Below are 18,057 nucleotides of genomic sequence, written 5' to 3'. Positions count from 1 at the left end.
TGTTAGCAGACCTTTTCAACCAGCTCGATCTTGTCTGCCTCAATACTGGCGCCCCTACTTTTCTTTCGGACACATCTCACACCTATTCCCATTTAGACCTCTCTATATGTACTCCCCAACTTGCACGCCGGTTTGAGTGGTATGCACTTTCTGATACATATTCGAGCGACCACTTCCCGTGTGTTATCCATCTCCTGCAGCATACCCCCTCTCCGTGCTTCTCTAATTGGACCGTCTCCAAGGCAGACTGGGGGCTCTTCTCTTCCAGGGCGACCTTTCAGGATCAAACCTTTCCAAGCTGCGATCGTCAGGTCGCACACCTCACGGAAGTCATTCTCGCTGCTGCTGAATATTCCATCCCTCACCCTCCTTCTTCTCCACGTCGCGTACCGGTCCCCTGGTGGACCGCAGCATGTAGAGACGTTTTACGTGCTCGTCGACGTGCTTTACGCACTTTTAAACGCCACCCTACAGTGGCGAATTGTATCAATTATAAACGATTACGTGCTCAGTGTTGTCGTATTATCAAAGAAAGCAAGAAAGCCAGCTGGGCTGCTTTCACAAGCACCTTCAACAGTTTTACTCCTTCTTCTGTTGTCTGGGGTAGCCTGCGCCGGCTATCTGGCACTAAGGTCCACTCACCAGTTTCTGGCTTGAAGGTCGCGAATGACGTCCTTGTGGCCCCTGAGGCTGTCTCCAATGCCTTCGGCCGCTTTTTCGCAGAGGTTTCGAGCTCCGCTGATTACCACCCTGCCTTCCTCCCCCGCAAACAGGCAGAGGAGGCTAGGCCACCTAACTTCCGCTCCTCGAATTGTGAAAGTTATAATGCCCCATTCACCATGCGGGAACTCGAAAACGCACTTGGCCGATCACGGTCCTCTGCTCCAGGGCCAGATTCTATTCATATTCAGATGCTGAAGAACCTTTCTCCTGCGGGTAAAGGTTTTCTTCTTCGTACATACAATCGCATCTGGATTGAGGGACATGTTCCCGCATGCTGGCGCGAGTCTATTGTTGTCCCTATTCCTAAGCCGGGGAAGGACAAGCACTTGCCTTCCAGTTATCGACCTATCTCGCTTACCAGCTGTGTCTGTAAAGTGATGGAGCGAATGGTTAACTCTCGATTGGTTTGGCTGCTCGAGTCTCGACGCCTACTTACCAATGTACAATGTGGATTTCGTAGGCGCCGCTCTGCTGTTGACCATCTGGTTACCTTGTCGACCTTCATTATGAATAACTTCTTGCGGAAGCGCCCGACCGCGGCTGTGTTCTTTGATTTGGAGAAGGCTTACGACACCTGTTGGAGGGCGGGCATTCTCTGCACCATGCATACATGGGGCCTTCGCGGTCGCCTCCCTCTTTTTATTCGTTCCTTTTTAATGGATCGACAGTTCAGGGTACGTGTGGGTTCTGTCCTGTCCGACACCTTTCGCCAGGAGAATGGGGTGCCACAGGGCTCAGTTTTGAGCGTCGCTCTCTTCGCCATCGCGATCAATCCAATAATGGATTGCCTCCCAGCTGATGTATCAGGCTCCCTTTTCGTGGACGATTTTACCATCTATTGCAGCGCGCAGTGTACACGTGTCCTGGAGCGCTGTCTTCAGCGTTCTCTTGACCGTCTTTACTCCTGGAGTGTCGCCAATGGCTTCCGTTTTTCTGCCGAGAAGACGGTCTGTATTAACTTCTGGCGATACAAAGAGTTTCTCCCACCGTCCTTAAGACTCGGTCCCGTTGCTCTCCCAATCGTGGAGACAACCAAATTTTTAGGCCTTACATTTGACAGGAAACTTAGCTGGTCTCCACATGTGTCATATTTGGCCGCCCGTTGTACCCGTTCTTTAAATGTCCTCCGTGTTCTCAGTGGTCTGTCGTGGGGAGCAGATCGAACCGTCCTACTTCGTCTATATCGGTCGATCGTCCGCTCCAAGCTGGATTATGGGAGCTTCGTATACTCCTCTGCACGGCCATCCATCTTACGCCGCCTCAACTCCATACAACATCGGGGTTTACGACTTGCGATCGGAGCATTTTATACCAGTCCCGTAGAGAGTCTTCATGCTGACGCTGGCGAATTGCCACTCACCTACCGGCGCGATATACTGCTTTGTCGGTATGCCTGTCGGCTACTGTCAATGCCCGACCATCCGTCTTATCGTTCCTTTTTTGACGACTCTCTTGACCGTCAATACGGGTTGTATGTCTCTGCCCTGCTACCCCCTGGCGTTCGCTTTCGTCGCCTCCTTCAACACCTTACTTTTTCCCTCCCTGCAACCTTTCGAGTGGGCGAGAGCCGCACGCCACCTTGGCTCCAGGCTCAGGTCCGCGTTCACCTTGACCTCAGCTCGCTCCCAAAAGAGGTCACCCCCGGTTCGGTCTACCACTCCCGTTTTTTGGAACTTCGTTCGAAGTTCATCGACATGACTTTCATTTATACAGATGGCTCTAAGACCAATGACGGGGTCGGGTGTTCCTTTATTGTCGAGGCACAAAGTTTCAAATACCGGCTCCATGGCCATTGTTCGGTCTTCACAGCTGAGCTCTTTGCCCTCTACCAGGCTGTTCTTTACATCTGCCGCCACTGACATTCTGCTTATGTCATCTGCTCAGATTCCCTGAGCGCCATCCAGAGCCTCAGTGATCCGTACCCGGTTCACCCTTTTGTACACCGGATCCAACGCTCTCTTCAGCAGCTGGTGGACGTCGGTTCTCCAGTTAGCTTTATGTGGGTTCCGGGCCATGTCGGTATCCCTGGGAACGAAGCTGCAGATGCCGCGGCCAAGGCTGCGGTCCTCCAGCCTCGAACAGCTTCTTGTTGCGTCCCTTCGTCCGATTTTAGCAGGGTGATTTGTCGGCGCATCTTATCTCTGTGGCATGCCGATTGGGCTGCACTTACCGACAACAAGCTTCGGGCCTTAAAACCTCTTCCCGTGGCTTGGACGTCCTCCTCACGCCCTTCTCGGCGGGAGGAGGTCGTTTTAGCCCGGTTAAGAATTGGACACTGCCGGTTCAGCCATCGCCATCTGCTGACGGCTGCGCCGGCGCCGTTCTGCCCATGTGGGCACTTGCTGACGGTTAGACACATTTTAATGTCCTGTCCAGATCTTAACACACTGCGCCTCGATCTTAACCTGCCAAATACTTTCGATGCCATTTTAGCGGATGACCCACGAGCAGCTGCTCGTGTTCTTCGTTTTATCAATTTGACACACCTCGCTAAGGACATTTGATGATGCTGTTTTTTAATCCTATGCCTGTCAGTCTGTCTTTTATCGTGTTTTCCCTTTTAGTTGTTGTGGTCAACTTGTGCCTCACGGTGCATTCTTAGAGTAGTCAGGGCGCTAATGACCATTGAAGTTGTGCGCCCTAAAACCACAAAAAAAAAAAAAAAAAATGTATTTTAACACTCGTATAGCACCCAGGATTTGTCAGATCACATTATTACCTACGTAATTGACAACACTGCCGAAATGTCCATACCACAATCCTCAGGGTGGTGATACAGATGCCGCGCCGCATTCAGGCAGGGGCGTGCAGACAACTCTGTGTAGGTGCAATAGCTGGGCAGCTGCAGAGAATTTGTCAGCCTTTTGTGTAGTGGGGGTAAAATGTTGTCACATTTGTAGGGTGAGCGTGACAGCAGTTGCTGATCACCATCAACTGGGCAAAGTGCTGTGTGTCCAGTTGCTAATGTAATATATCTACACACTAACTTGCAAATCATTGTCCAGACAATTGCAGAATATTTTGCCAAAGTTACCACCACCACCAACTGCCAAAATCCAACTTTACTGTGCTGTTCTACATCTGCATACACACTCTGCTAGCCACTATACGGTGCATGGCGGAGAGTACCACATACCATTACTTGTCGTTTCCTTTCCTGTTCTACTCACAAATAGGGTGAGTGAGAAAAACTGCCTATAAGTGTTCATATGATCCCTAATTTCTTTCTCTTATCTTCGAGGTCCTTACGTGAGACGTACGTTGGTGGCAGTAGAATTGATCTGCAATTGGCCACAAATGGTGGTTCTCTAAATTTCCACAATAGTTTCAAGAGTATCACCTTGTGACATTGTGCCTTGTTATCCAATCGATGTGTTTCGAGCAGCACGTGACTAATGCTGTGTTCGATCACTACAGGATTGTTTTACCCACTCATCCGAATTAACTTTAATTTTTCTACATTTAGAGTAAGCTGCCATTCACCACACAAACTAAAATTCTGTCTGTCATCTTGTATCCCCCTACAGTCACTCAAGGATGACACCTTCGTGTACACCACAGCATCAGCAAACAGTCATCAGTTGCCATTCACCCTGTCCGCCCCATTTGTGTATATAGAGAATAAGAGTGGTCCTATCACACTTCCCTGGGGCACTCCTGATGATACTCGTGTTTCTGATGAGTACTTGCTTTCAGGAACTACATGGTGGGTTCTATTACTTAAAAAGTCTTTGAGCCATTCACGTATCTGGGAACCTATTCAGTATGCTCGGAACTTCGTCAACAGTTTGCTGCGGGCACTGTGTCAAATGCTTTCCAGAAATCTAACATGAAATCTGCCTGTTGCTCTCCATCCACAGTTTGTAGGATATAATGTGAGAGAAGGGCAACTTTCACACAAGCGATGCTTTCTAAAACCGTGTTGATTTGTGAACATAAACTTTTCTGTCTCAAATAAATTTGTTATATTCAGACTCATAATGTGTTCAAGAATTTTGCAGCAAACCAGTGTTAAGGATATTGGTCCATAATTGCACAAGTCCGTTCTTTTACCTTCCCTATATATATGAGTCAACTGCGTTTTTTTCCAGTCACTTGGGTCTTTGCCCCAGGTGAGACATTCACGATAAATGCAAGCTAAGTAAGGGGCCAATGTCACTGAGTACTCTCTGTAAAACTGAATTCGGATTCCATCTGGATCAGGGTACTTATTCGTTTTCAACTTTCAGTTGCTTTTCTGCGTCACGGATCCATATTTCTATGTCTTCTGTGCAGGAATCTATGACAGCCAAACAGTTTGTACAATCCTTCCATGTGAATGACTTCTTAAATGTGAAATTTAAAACTTTGGCTTTCTTTTTGCTGTCTTCTGTTTCCACCCCAGACTGATCAACAAGAGACTGGATGGAAACCTTTGCCCCACTTAGTGATTTTACATATGGCCCGAATTTTCTCCAGTTCTCGGCAAGATTTTTTGCTAAGTTATGATACTGGAAGTTGTTTTATGCTTCACGCATTGATCTCCTAACAGCTGCGCGAATTTCTGTTAACTTTTTCCTGTCAACATATGTGTGTTCATTTTGAACCAAGAGTGCAAAGGGTCATTTCAGTCCTTAATCCACTTATTTGAAACATTCATCTACATAGTGTGATTGCCCCCCCCCCCCCCCCCCCCTCTCGGCGGCTCGCCACTATTTGGCGGGTTCGTGCTTGGCTACCACAGGGCCCCAGCCTTCGCAGCATTTTTCCCCTTCTGTGCAGCATGTCTATCCTCTTGCTGTTCTTTTTCCCCTCACTTGGGGAACATGTCTGGGATGTTGCTGGGAATGTTGTGCATTGTCTGTTGTTGATGTAAGAATAGTCTCACCTTTGTTTCTCACTCCCTTTCCCTTTTTTGTTTCATTTCTCCTCTCGTTCCTCCGCTTCAGCATTTGAGGTTCCTCTTTTTCTTCTTCCTTCCTCTGCACTCCTGAAGGCTGGCCCATGCGTCCGACGTGTAACAGGTGACTGGGTAATGCATAATTCCCAGCCCTGGGTTGACAGGTTGGGTTTGCACGTACCCCCTGCTACAGGCCAGTCCCAGGAAGGGGTAATTGCCTGAGCTGCAACCTTCCCAGATTGCTGATTGGCCCCTCTATCAGGTGTTCGGGAGGTGTGAACAATCGCTTAAGGCGGTTGCACCCCCTTGTGCAGGGGCCCCCAGTTGGAAGGAGCATGCCATTGGAGATGGTGGCAATCATGGGGGATTTTCTCGCAATTAGTTAATCATCTTCCCAATCAATGCCTACGAAACGTAAACGTTCTGAGGCTAATGATTCGAAGACCCTTCCAGCTGCACAACGGTTCCTCATGGTCTGATGTACTGAAGACTGCCAGTCCTTTGCCACGGTAACTTCATTTATTATTCAGAAAGGTATTGATGCAAATTGCCAGCCCTGTGAAATCCTGCTCTCGTTAACAGAATGGCACTTTGCTTTTGGAGACTACTTCTGATTCTCAAGCACAACAACTGCACGCTGCCTCACTTCTCCACTGCTACCCTGTTCATATTGAGGCCCGTAGAACTTTGAATTCATCCTATGGTTTAATTTACACCAGGCTGCTCGACGGTAAAACTGAGGCCGGAATCCAGTCTTACCTCTCTGGTCAGGGTATCATTGCTGTCCTTCATGTAATAAAAAAGGTAGATTCCTCCTTAGTGCCCACCCACACTCTTTTTCTCACCTTTCATAGAGTGGTGCTTCCGTTCAAGATCAAAGCCGGCTATGAAATTATCACAGTTGAGCCTTATATTCCGAACCCGATTTGCTGCTACCAATGTCATCATTTCAACCACACTATAACGTCTTGTTGACACCCAGCCAAATGTGTCACCTGTGGTAGGGATGCGCATGAGGATGATTGTCCACTTCCTTCTCCGTGCTGTATCGACTGCAATGGCAGCCGTGCCGCCTCCTCTCAGGATTGTCCCCTGTATCTTGATGAGCGTGCTGTTCAAGAGATCCGGGTAAAGGAAAAAATGCCTTACCCAGTAGCTTGCAAGTTACTAGCTAGTCCCAAACCCTGCATTCTCCCATCTGGCACCTATAGTTCTGTTCTTTTTACCCCTCGCTCGGTGAAGGACATCGCAGACATGTGACTTTCAATTTAGCTCTGAGGTTGTACAATCGCCCAGTGTCAGGGTAGCGTCACCATCCCCCCGTCCACCTGTGCAACGAGCCATCAAACTCTAGCCTCAAGGGGCGAAGCCACAAGCTACACAACTGGTGGGCCAGAAAGGACAGGAGGAGTACTCCCTTGAAGACATCCTCCGTCCATCCAGCCAAACAGCACCGAAGATTTCCTCTAACTGGAAAGGCTCAAAGAAGTCCACAAAGGAAAACAGTCTTCTCCTTCGCCAACTCGAAGATCCTCTCAATGGTGTCGCCACATGATACCTTAGCCTGGATGGCCTCCGTGTCTCCAGTGCACACCACCATTTTTTTTCAGCGTTGGACTCCACAGACCGGCCCAATGAGCAAGCTGATACTTCTGTGGACCCCATGGAGCAGGATCCTCCTGCTTCTGTGCTTTGTAGTAATGGCTCTTCATGGCTGTCACTCGGCAGCCGCCGAGGTGACACCTCTACATCTCTTCGTTTTGACTGCCCTCCAATGAAACATTCATGGCCTTTGGTCCCATAAAGAGGATTTATGGCTGCGTTTAGCATCGCAGCGTCCTCTTGTACTCTGCCTTCAGGAAACAAAATTGAACCCTCACGACCACTGTGAACTTTCAAATTTCCTGCCGATTCATTTTAACCTTCCCCCCGAGGTCGGCGTTCCATCTAATGGGGACGTCATGCTGCTCATACAGGATGACATTAATAGTCGACAAATCTCCCTGCTACCCATCTTCAAGCTGTTGCAATTTGCCTTTCCTTCCCCACCTAACTTTCCGCCACCTGTACCATTTACGTTCCTCCATCATTTGATGTCACCAGGGCAGACTTCCTTCAGCTTATTGGCACATATCTCCCCCATTTTGCTACTCGCTGACTTTAATGTGCGTCATCCCCTTTGGTATTCTCCAGGACCTGTCAGAGAGGTGCCCTCTTGGCTGACCTTAACCAACTTAACCTCTTTTGCCTTAACACTGGAGCACCCAATTTCCTTTCCGACTCCTCGCACACCTATTCCCATTTGGACCTACCCTTCTGCACTGCCCAGCTTGCCCATTCTCTTGAGCGCACATGATCCCTGTTGTCTTTTGCACCCTAAAGCAAAACAAAACCAAAGCCAGTGGTGTGATATACAGTCAGTTTAAACTTTGCTCATAATTCCTCTAAGTCCGTCATACTGGAGCTAAATTCTGTCCATCTATTGTCTAAGTGGGATGCTAACAATCACTTATCTCCTTTTCCTGGCATAAATACTCTCCTAGCTTTACTTTAGTAGCTGTCATCACTATGACATTGTGATCACTAATTCCTGTCTCTACACTGATGCTGTTGATAAGGTCAGACCAGTTTGTAGTTGCGAGGTCTAAAATATTTTCATTGCATGTGGGTTGTTGAACTAGTTGTTCCAGGCAGTTTTCAGAAAACGTGTTCAAAAAATACTTCGCAAGTCTTTCTGATAGTACCATCTGCAGTGAATCCATTGACCTTACAGTCTGCACTCACTGATTAATGATACCTCCAGCTGGTACTGCATGATCCCAATCATGTGGTACTAGTGGCTTACTGAGCATAGACTTTCCGTGAATGATTTTACAAGGTTATGGTGGAATCGGGTGGCCAGTAAAAACATCCAATAATTAACTTGAGTTTACCTAGGCCTGCTACTTGAATCCAAATAACTTCACAGTCAGACTCATTTTTGACCTCGATAGACACAATATTTTTGTCGACAGTTTTGAACACTTCACCTCCTGTGGCATCTAATCTCTCTTTTCAATGTAGATTCCTTAGCTTGTTAAATATTTTGGAGCTTTCTACTTCTGTTTTCAGCTAACTCTCAGTTCTGAGAAAAATTTGGGCACGAGAGCTTCCCTGGGGGACAGTAAATTCAGGAACTTTGTTACAATACTTTGACAATTTACTGACTCAACTTTCTACAGTCGAACTGTCTTTACTCTGAACACTGTCCGATTTTGCATCCTGCCTGTCATCTGGCGAGTGTTCGTCAGAGTACCTGAAAATGCTGCGTAGCCTAAAAACTCCCAGGTGCTGCTACCCGAATGGCTGCTTCCGTTGTGTAGTGCACCACTGATTGTCAGCTACAATTCTTCATCCTCTAAAGCAGGCCTAGAAATCTGCTGCGAAGACCGTCACAGAAATAACAGAGCCTTTGGTTGAGACCATCCACTTGGCTCCAAACCGAAGGACCCCAATCAGTTCCAGGAATGATACTGCAAATTGTGAGTTCTTCTGATACCCCATACATGAGGCCAGCAGCATTCACCGATTCCACCAGCATCCGGTACGAGCTGGGGACGGCTTCAGAGCCAAAGTGATGGATGTCACCGGTGCTGGTGTGACGCACAACTTGCATGTGGTGACTGTGCCCTGCTCACTCAATAGCCACAGTCAGGGGGTTATCCACTTCCCAGTTGAGGCCCCCCTACAGACATGAGTGCACATTGTCTTTCTTTCCAGCCCTGGATGCTGTTTCCTTAAGGGGCGCCATAACATGTCTAATGTTCGAGCTCCTCCCCCCTGTGTGCCAGGAGCAGCCACCTGCCCACTCACAGGGTGAACAGGTGAGGGCAGATGGCTAATCTCCACATTAATTTTCTGCCTAGAGCTATGCAAACAGATTACAACCTGCAACTCGTCCTACAGTGAATGCAGATTTCCTGCAACAGTTATGCTACAAGGTTCCTTGGCAGCAGAGCATGTGTGTGAAACAGGTGACATCTGAGGTGTCCGGTGTGAGGTGCCAGATGCTCTGCCATTGCCACACCCCAAAACAGCAGCCTGCAACATCTTCAGCTGCTCGTGAACTGCAACCAGTTCCTCCTATGTCTGCCACAGAATGCACAGACCCTTTCCATTCCACCAACTTAAGATTTAAACTGTGGAACAAACAGGAAAAGCTAAATATGTGACTTCCTAGACTCCTGTAGCTTCACCAGTGGACGTTGCCACCTAACGGAGCTGTGAAAGATGGAGTGGCATAACAATATGCACAACAAACTGTGTGTCATTAAGGAGAGTGCGAATGTGTGGAAGTCTTCCCTGCGTGCTTCTCGCAGGGTATCGGTTGTCCTTTGTCGGCTCCACATTGGCCGTACGTGTCTCACACGTTGTTACCTCCTCCTTTGCGTGGACCAACCTCAGTGTCACTGTGGCTCCCAAATGACAGTGATCCACTTCTTGCTGGACTGCCCACTTTTAGCCGCTCTGTGGCGGGCTTTTAACTTTCCCAGCACCCTACTTTCAGTGCTGGGCGACAGTGCCTCAACGGCAGCTTTAGTTTTATGTTTTATTCGTGAGGGTGGGTTTTATCATTCGATCTGATTTTTAATGCATGTCCTTTGTCCCTCTGTGTCCTCCACCCTAGGGCTTTTAGGCTGGAGGTTTTAATGTGTTGCAGAGTGGCTGGCTTCTCCTTTTTTATTCTCATGGTCAGCCAGCCATGGCAATCTGCTTTCTTGTTTTTAATCTCTTCGCCGTGTTTCTTGCATCTCTCTGTGGATTTCTTGTTCTGTTTTGTCCATTGTTGTGTTTGTTGTGCTTCTGTCATTCTTCTGGATTTTCCTTTCTCCTGTTATTGTGCTGTATGCCTTCTTTGTTTTCTTCGTTCCCTTCCAAAGGTAACTGTTCTACTGGGAACAAGGGCCCAAATGACCTCACAGTTTGGTCCCTTTGCCCTCTTTGTAAACCAACCAACCAACTTAACGGAGCTGTAGTCAGTGCTTACTATCTTTTGTGGTGGGGGGAATGACTACAGACTACTTGAATACGCATGTTACTGTTACTAAAATGTGATACTGTACCTCTCAAATACAAAAATGCTACACAATGAATTCATGAATTCAACTATATGCAAGCACACAAACATGCAAAGAATTTAAGGATTAAACTACAAACACAACAGAAAAACTAGGTGCTGAGTGATTTGGTGGTGAACCACCAGCAGTGGAGGGTGTATCTTTGACACTGCCAGCCCTTGATGATCGTGAAATGGCAGAAAAATTGTTAATCGAACATGTGCAGAAGATTCTGAGACAGCCAACCGGTAATAGGTCAATAATTGGCCACGAAAGCCTCAACAATTTGTAATATGTTTGCTCCTTTTCCATGGGGCCATTTCACTGTCTGCAGTACGTGATATGTCACCTGGGCACTGGAGGATATGTCGATGCATGATGCGGGACCTCACAGGGAGTAAAAGAAACATCCTCACTGTTTTAGTTAGCTAACAGGAGCATTGAGGAAGTAAACTTTGTTAACCAATCTCTTCAAACCAAGGAAGGACCTCAAATGCTGCATTAGTTGTTATATTTAGACTTGCCCACAGTAACTGCATCAGAAAGACATTGTAGCATTTGGTCATCTGTCCCCTTGTCAGGAGCTCAGAATCCAGACAACTGCTCAGTTGTTTTCAGTGGGGATTCAGGAAATATCACTCCACATTCACTTACCTGACCCTGCTGGAAATAGTTATACAGAGGGCTTTCCTGTGCAGACGTCCCTTAACAGAGGTTTTCCTTTTACTTTGAGGAGTCCAATTTAGTTAAACTGTTGGTATAATGTGAATTTTAAAATTTTCCCGGCGAATTGACTGTTCAAACAAATTTCGGGCTTGCAGCCGGTCGTCGTTCAATACTTTGCACGATATTTCAACTGGGCACCTGCCAGTCATCTTCAGGTGAGCCGTCGCAGACTGGCGAAAACGTCCCCCATTCCGCAATATATAGCATACTGTAAGTATTCTGCGCATGCATCGAAAACTTGATAGTTGAACCACACTGCCCGCCGGCAGCGCCCTCACTAGTGGAATAGCGGAACTCAGATGCCCTCTGCGTTGCTGTTTGCCACGGCCGTCGACGCACTCTGTCACATAGGTCAAACCACACGCACCGTGAAAGAACGCTGCACTGAACATCAACGTTACACCCGCCTTTTGCAGCCAAGCAAGTCCGCTATTGCTGAACATTGTATTTCTACTGGACATTCAATGGAGTATGAGAAAACAATGATTTTGTCCACAGCAACGTCTTTCTGGCACTCCATTATTAAAGAATCCATAGAAATACGACTGGCGGAAAATCTGTTAAACCGTGACAGCGGCTACCAGCTGGACAGTGCATGGAATTCCATCATCTCCACGATTTGCTCAGAGTGCGTCGACGGCCGTGGCAAACAGCAACGCAGAGGGCGACTGAGTTCCGCTATTCCACCAACGAGGGCGCTGCTGGCGGGCAGTGTGGTTCAACTATCAAGTTTTGGACGCAGTACGCTATGTATTGCGGAACGGAGGACGTTTTCGCCAGTCTGTGACGGCTCACCTGAAGATGACTGGCAGGTGCCCAGTTGAAATATCGTGCAAAATATTGAACGATGACCGGCTGCAAGCCTGAAATTTGCTTGAACTGTTGGTAGAATGTCCTCAGACAACTCGACAAGTGTGGATTCTGAGAATGTTTTCACATTTTTATATATTCCTCATCTCCCCATGTTATTTTAAACATAATCTCTGACTGCTTAATATACAGGGTAATCTGTCGTGTGACCAAAGTGAGAATTTGTTGTGTATGTTACCTATCATAAGACCAAAGAGAGAATTTGTTGTGTAGTTTTTTCTAAGCATTTCTATTCAATTGCTGGTCTCATTTTCTCCAGCCCTTTGTCTGTTGTTTCAGCTCAAGGAACCTCTGACTCTGAAAGCTGGCTTCTGTGAGATTCTCAATCTTTACCTGTTTGTACAGTTGTGTTCTAGGTAGCTGTTATTTGGTTTAGTTTTAATTTGATTTTAGCTAATAGTATTGAAATATTTACTGATACATTTTTTAGTAAACTATCAGGCTTTAATACTGCTGACATAAACAGAAATTTTGTTTGTGTAGGAAGGCTCAGTAATTTGTGTTTTATAAGAGAATGACTAATTTCTTTTTATTCCAGGCCATAGGGTTAGCTTGGTACATTGGAGCATCATGGGGAAGAAAAATAGAAGCAAAAAATTTGAAAGGGAAGAAAAGTCCAAAGTTAAACTGAAGAAAAAGCAGCTTCTTCCAAAAGGACAGAATGTGACAGATACTACTTTCAAAGTTAAAAAGATAGTTATTCGTGAACAACTGAAAGCACCATCTTCAGAGGAGCCCCTTTCAAGCAGAAAACTAAATGTGAAGGTAATTAAAAAGGATGTGCAAGTATTTTCATTGAGTGATGTATAAAATGATGGACTTAAAAGAATTGAGGAACTGATTTTTAAAAAATCCTAAAATAGATTTGTTGATTAACTTCCTTACATTTTCCCTAAATAGTTTCAGCTGAGTGCAAACTTGGCAAAATCATGACATTTAAAACCATAATGATTTGTTGAGACAGTATGTTATTGGAATAAGATGCTTTATTTACACCACAAGTCAGTCTCAATCCATACAGTCATTTTGAAGTTTGTTACATGTGCTTGTGATCATATAAGGGGTGGACCATTTTAATCCATAATGGGAAATAACTCTGGATAGAGATGACATACAGCAAAATGCCTTAGATAAAGTTGTAGGTGGCAAAGAGGATCACATATTGCTGCTAATGGCCATGATCTTGAATGTAGATTCCAAGATGATTTGGAGGCTAAAGTGATTTTTTTTTTTTTTTTAAATGGCAACACTAATATTTGGTCCAAAGTGTGAAAAGAGCGGCAAATTTTAAATATAAAATGCTACATTATACAAGGTCGTGGCAAACTTCAATGAAGGTCAAATGAGCAAGTATCTGTTTAGTTCTAGTAGGGATTAACTTGGAATACAGGAGGAATACAGCAAAATACAATGTTAGATACAAATTGGAAGAGGCATAAGGGGTCATGTATCATTTACTGGTAATCATGATCATAAAGTTAATAACTGAATGTCATTCAAAGGTTGACTTTTGCTTCATGGAAACTCCAATTGGTGGTGTCAGATTTGGAAAGATTGAAGAGAGATTTGAACTTCGTTTTAACTAACATGTTTACTGGAAAAAATAAATACATGGTAACATATAAAAGTTATTTTGACATTTGCAGGACAGAACAAACACAAATAAAGCAGAGATAATTGATTTACAAGTCCTTGAGTGTGCCCCCTGACCTCTCATTCCTCAGGATGCCCCATCTAATTTGTATCGAACATTATATTTTACTGTATCCCTTCTCTGTTCAAAGTTAATCCCTCCTAGAACCAAAACCGTGTTTGCTTATTCAACTTTCATTGATTCTTGCTGTAACCTATAATAATGGACCATTTTATACATAAAATTTGTACTGTTTATTTCATTCTGCCAATGGGTATGAGCGTAGTTAACAGGTGTTATGTTTCACAGATTGATTTATATTTAGAAGGATCACTGATGCATTTGGAACATGCCTTGGCATTTTGTTTTTGTTTTTGATCCCTTTTTCAATCTACATATAGCATATTATGGTTGCATGTACGTGTACACTTCAAACTTGAAACTGGACAGCAGAGGTAAAAACAGCACATTATTCAAACAGTACAGCCAAGATTGCATTTAATTGATGTTAAATTGCTGTGACCCAAAGATAAGATCAGTTGGTTTTTATTTGGTCCCATTTAAATGCATTGTGTATGGATTGTGTACATTTGCGAGGAGTGTTCAAAAATTATTAAACGTTTGGCTGTCGGAAATACATTTATTGATGTGGAGGTACTAAACCTTAATCTCTTCAAAATATTGTAGTTGGTAATGCACACACTTATCTTAGCCCCCTTACCATTGTTGGAAACATTTCTGGAACACATCTTTTGAAACGGTGATCAGCCAGGCTGTCGCATTCTGCACAATGTATTCTCTCAACTCAAGTTTTGTTCCTTTCAGGGTCATTTTTGGCATTGGATTAAGGATCCTGATTAACTGCAAGACTGTGTGTTTGGTAAGGAGAGTATCGAAGGTGATGAAAGACTACCTGGTATAGACCTTCCCATATTGAGTGTGTAACAACATACAAATTTTTTAATCAAATTAATTTATGTATTACTGCATTGTATGCTACCTGTGATTATATACGAAATATGATATTACTCAGATGCCCTTCACGACTGCAGGCACACTCCTGTACTTCCGATGAAACTTTGCGCAACTTTCTGGCACACTTGCACCGCATTCTGTGCTGCGAACTTAATAGAACAGAAATAGTGGGCATTTCAAAAGTTGTGTTGTCTGTGAGACACCCTTTATTATTCCTTTGTGATGGTTTGCCCTCTTGGCACGTACTGTCAGTGTAACACCCCACGAGAATCGAAGAAAATGGTCAGTGTGACCTTCACATCAATATGAATCTGCCATGCAATTTTTGGCCTAGGCGATGTCTGCTGTTTCCACTGCGATGACTGCATCTTGGTTTCTTACTCACATCAGTAAACCCATGTCTCATTGCCTGTAATTGTGGTATTCTGTTTGCATTATTCGGCACGTCTTGTGTGATTTCCAGATAGTGTTGCTTCGGCTCCAATGCCACCAATTTTGGTGCAAATTTCTTAAACATTTTCCTTATGCACAAATCATCGGTCAAAGTTGAATGTACCAATCCAGTGCTTACCCCTATCTCGTTCAAAGGTGCTTTTACTGTGATACAGTGGTCTCCCTTGACCAAAGTCCCCATTTGCTCAGCCTCCAGGTGCCCCACAGCTCTTTTTTTTTTTTTTTTGGTACAGTACCCTGAACTATTGCAGCCTTTCTTCCCTCCCAGGCTGCATTGCTTTCTCCGCACCCATTCCTTTCCGTCCTAGCTCCTCTCCCTCCTGCGCTCTGCCCTCCCTCTCCCCTTTCACCTACGATGTTTTCCTTCATGACAGCCTTGCTATTCCCTCAGTTCCACTATTCCCTTTTACTCTTGTGTCTTGTGTTTCCACTTTCCCTTGTTTACTGGCCTTGTTTGGTCCCCCTTGGAATTTGACCCTCACTTTCTGAATAGTTTCCGTGACGTGATCCATGTAGGGAAGAACCCTGGCATCTCCGATGTGGATTCCTCTTTCCCTCTCACCCCTTCTTCTCCCCTTCCCCGCTGTAGCCCTGCCCCCTCACTAGGTCACCAGCACATGTAACCAGTCTGTACAGGGACTGTTTATACCAGAATGGCTGAACCCCCTGACAACACAGGGCCCACGGTGACCTGAGTGGGTGGTACCGGGGCAAACAAACTGTGTGTGAAGCTGAGCTCCATCCTTGCTGCTCTTTTGTGGCCATCTCTTCAGACAGGAAGGGTTCTCTCTCAACCCTCACAGTTCCTTCCTCGGCCTTCCCCTTCCTGGCCACTTCCTTGGAGGAAGCCCACACCTGCCGGCTTGGGGTAAAACCCTTTCCCCATTATTCGACTTGTTCCAGGACAGATGGGGAGGCTTTTGCTGCTACTGAACCACTCTTTTTTTAGAACATATTGAAGATAAGTTTCATGAACTTGACTCAGTTAGAAACATGCGATCTGGTTCCCTACTGATTAAAGTCTCTTCTGCCAGTCAGTTGCCTTGCATTTGTTCTTGTGAGCACTTAGGAGACATCCTAGTGAGCTTCACTCCTCACCAGTCTTTAAATATCACGTGGGGCATTATCTCCCATACGGACCACCTCCTTCAATGTGACGAGGAACCCGGGCCTAATCTGGCATGGCATGGCATTCATTTCATCCGGCAGGTCCAGAGAGGTCCTAAGAACAATTGCGTTGATACTGGCACATTCATCCTGGCTCTTGAGTGGGTAACCTTCCTGAAAAAGTCAAAAGTTATAGTTCACTGTTGCGACACGACGCCCTACACACCACCTCCAGAGCGCTGTTTCTAGTATCTCTGTTTTGGTCACTTAGCTTCACGATGTGAGGCAAATCGTATTTGCAGTTACTGCAGCCGCCCTCTCCATGTGGGGAGACCTTGCACCCCACTGCCCAACTGCACGAACTGTTGTGGCACGCCTTCTCCTCGTTCATCGGGTTGCCAGACCTATAAAAAGGAAAGGAAAGTTCAGGAAATCAAAACTCCCAACCCTCTATCCTAGTCCGAGGCACGAGAGAAATTCGACTGTCTCCCTTCCTCAGTCCTGTCCGCCTTCCCTTTACTCCTCCCTGGCAATTCCCATTCCCTCCCCTCATATAACTGCTCCTTCTTCTCAGCCGAAGAAGAAACCCTCTTCCCTGGCACCTGCCGGGAATGGGGCTCCTTCTAAGAATCTCCTTTCCTGGCACCTCCAGGACAAGAAGCCTGTTGCTTCAAGTTGCACACAGGACCCATACTCTGTGGGTGTCGAGGCTGCTAGTTCTCTTTTGGATGCTGATATTGCTGTGGCTGGCTGTCTTCCTGACCGCACCCCTCTCACACTGTGATGGAAAAGGTGGTGACCCGTAAGTATCGGAATGAGGTCCCTCTGGTGCCCCCTCCCCTCAGTCAGGATTTGATCTTACATTCATGGATGTCACTCCATCCTTACCAACGACGGACACTTACAGATTCTGCCTTATTTGATGTCCAGCCAGCCTCTTCTACTACCCTCCTCCAATGGAACTGTAATGCTTATTATTGTCACCTTCCTGAATTGAATTCGTTTCTTCCTCTCTACTCTGTAGCTTGTGTTGTATTGCAGAAATCTCATTTGGCTGATACTCATTTGCCAACTCTTCCTGCTAGTCTCTGGTGGTGTCTGTACGTTGGTCCACACGGACTCTTCTTGCGCTCTTGACAACTCCCTCCTCCTTCCTCGTCCTTGGGGACTTTAATGCCCGTAACACCCTGTGGGGCAGTACTGCAACCACTGACCAGGGCAGGATTGTTAAAGACCTGCTGGTGGGGCAAGATCTCTGTCTCCTCGACACTGAAGTCCCCACACATTAGTGTGGCACACAGTACTTTCTCAGTCATCGATTTTTCCATCTGCATCCCGGATTCCTCCTCATTCGGGGAGGTCGTGACAATTTGTACAACAGCGATCATCATCTTTACCCCAGCATCACTTGCCAGGACCCCCTGCCAGATGGGCCATTACTAATGCAGATTTGGATGCCATTTCCTAGGCTGCCACCCCAACTGCTCCACCACATGACAGAATTGATAAGTGTGTACAGAGTTTGACAAATACCATCCTTTCAGCAGCTGCTTTCGCGATTCCTTCTTCCGTGGGTTCTCCCTGATAGATGACTG

The 18,057-nt window shown here is 46.0% G+C and overlaps 1 protein-coding gene across 1 annotated transcript in view; it reads left to right on the top strand.

The window, feature by feature from the left end:
• Positions 1 to 18,057, top strand: part of LOC124619796 (testis-expressed protein 10 homolog) — a 157,958-nt gene that overhangs the window by 10,784 nt on the left and 129,117 nt on the right. Inside the window, exon 2 of the mRNA XM_047146387.1 lies at positions 12,833 to 13,059. Coding sequence (XP_047002343.1) covers positions 12,865 to 13,059 — 195 coding nt within the window. The 5' untranslated portion in view covers positions 12,833 to 12,864. The remainder of the gene's footprint in view (positions 1 to 12,832; positions 13,060 to 18,057) is intronic.

This window comes from Schistocerca americana, chromosome 6 (genome assembly GCF_021461395.2).
Source record: "Schistocerca americana isolate TAMUIC-IGC-003095 chromosome 6, iqSchAmer2.1, whole genome shotgun sequence".
In the NCBI taxonomy this organism is placed as follows: Eukaryota; Metazoa; Arthropoda; class Insecta; order Orthoptera; family Acrididae; genus Schistocerca; species Schistocerca americana.
This window is presented reverse-complemented; position numbering and strand designations above follow the sequence as displayed.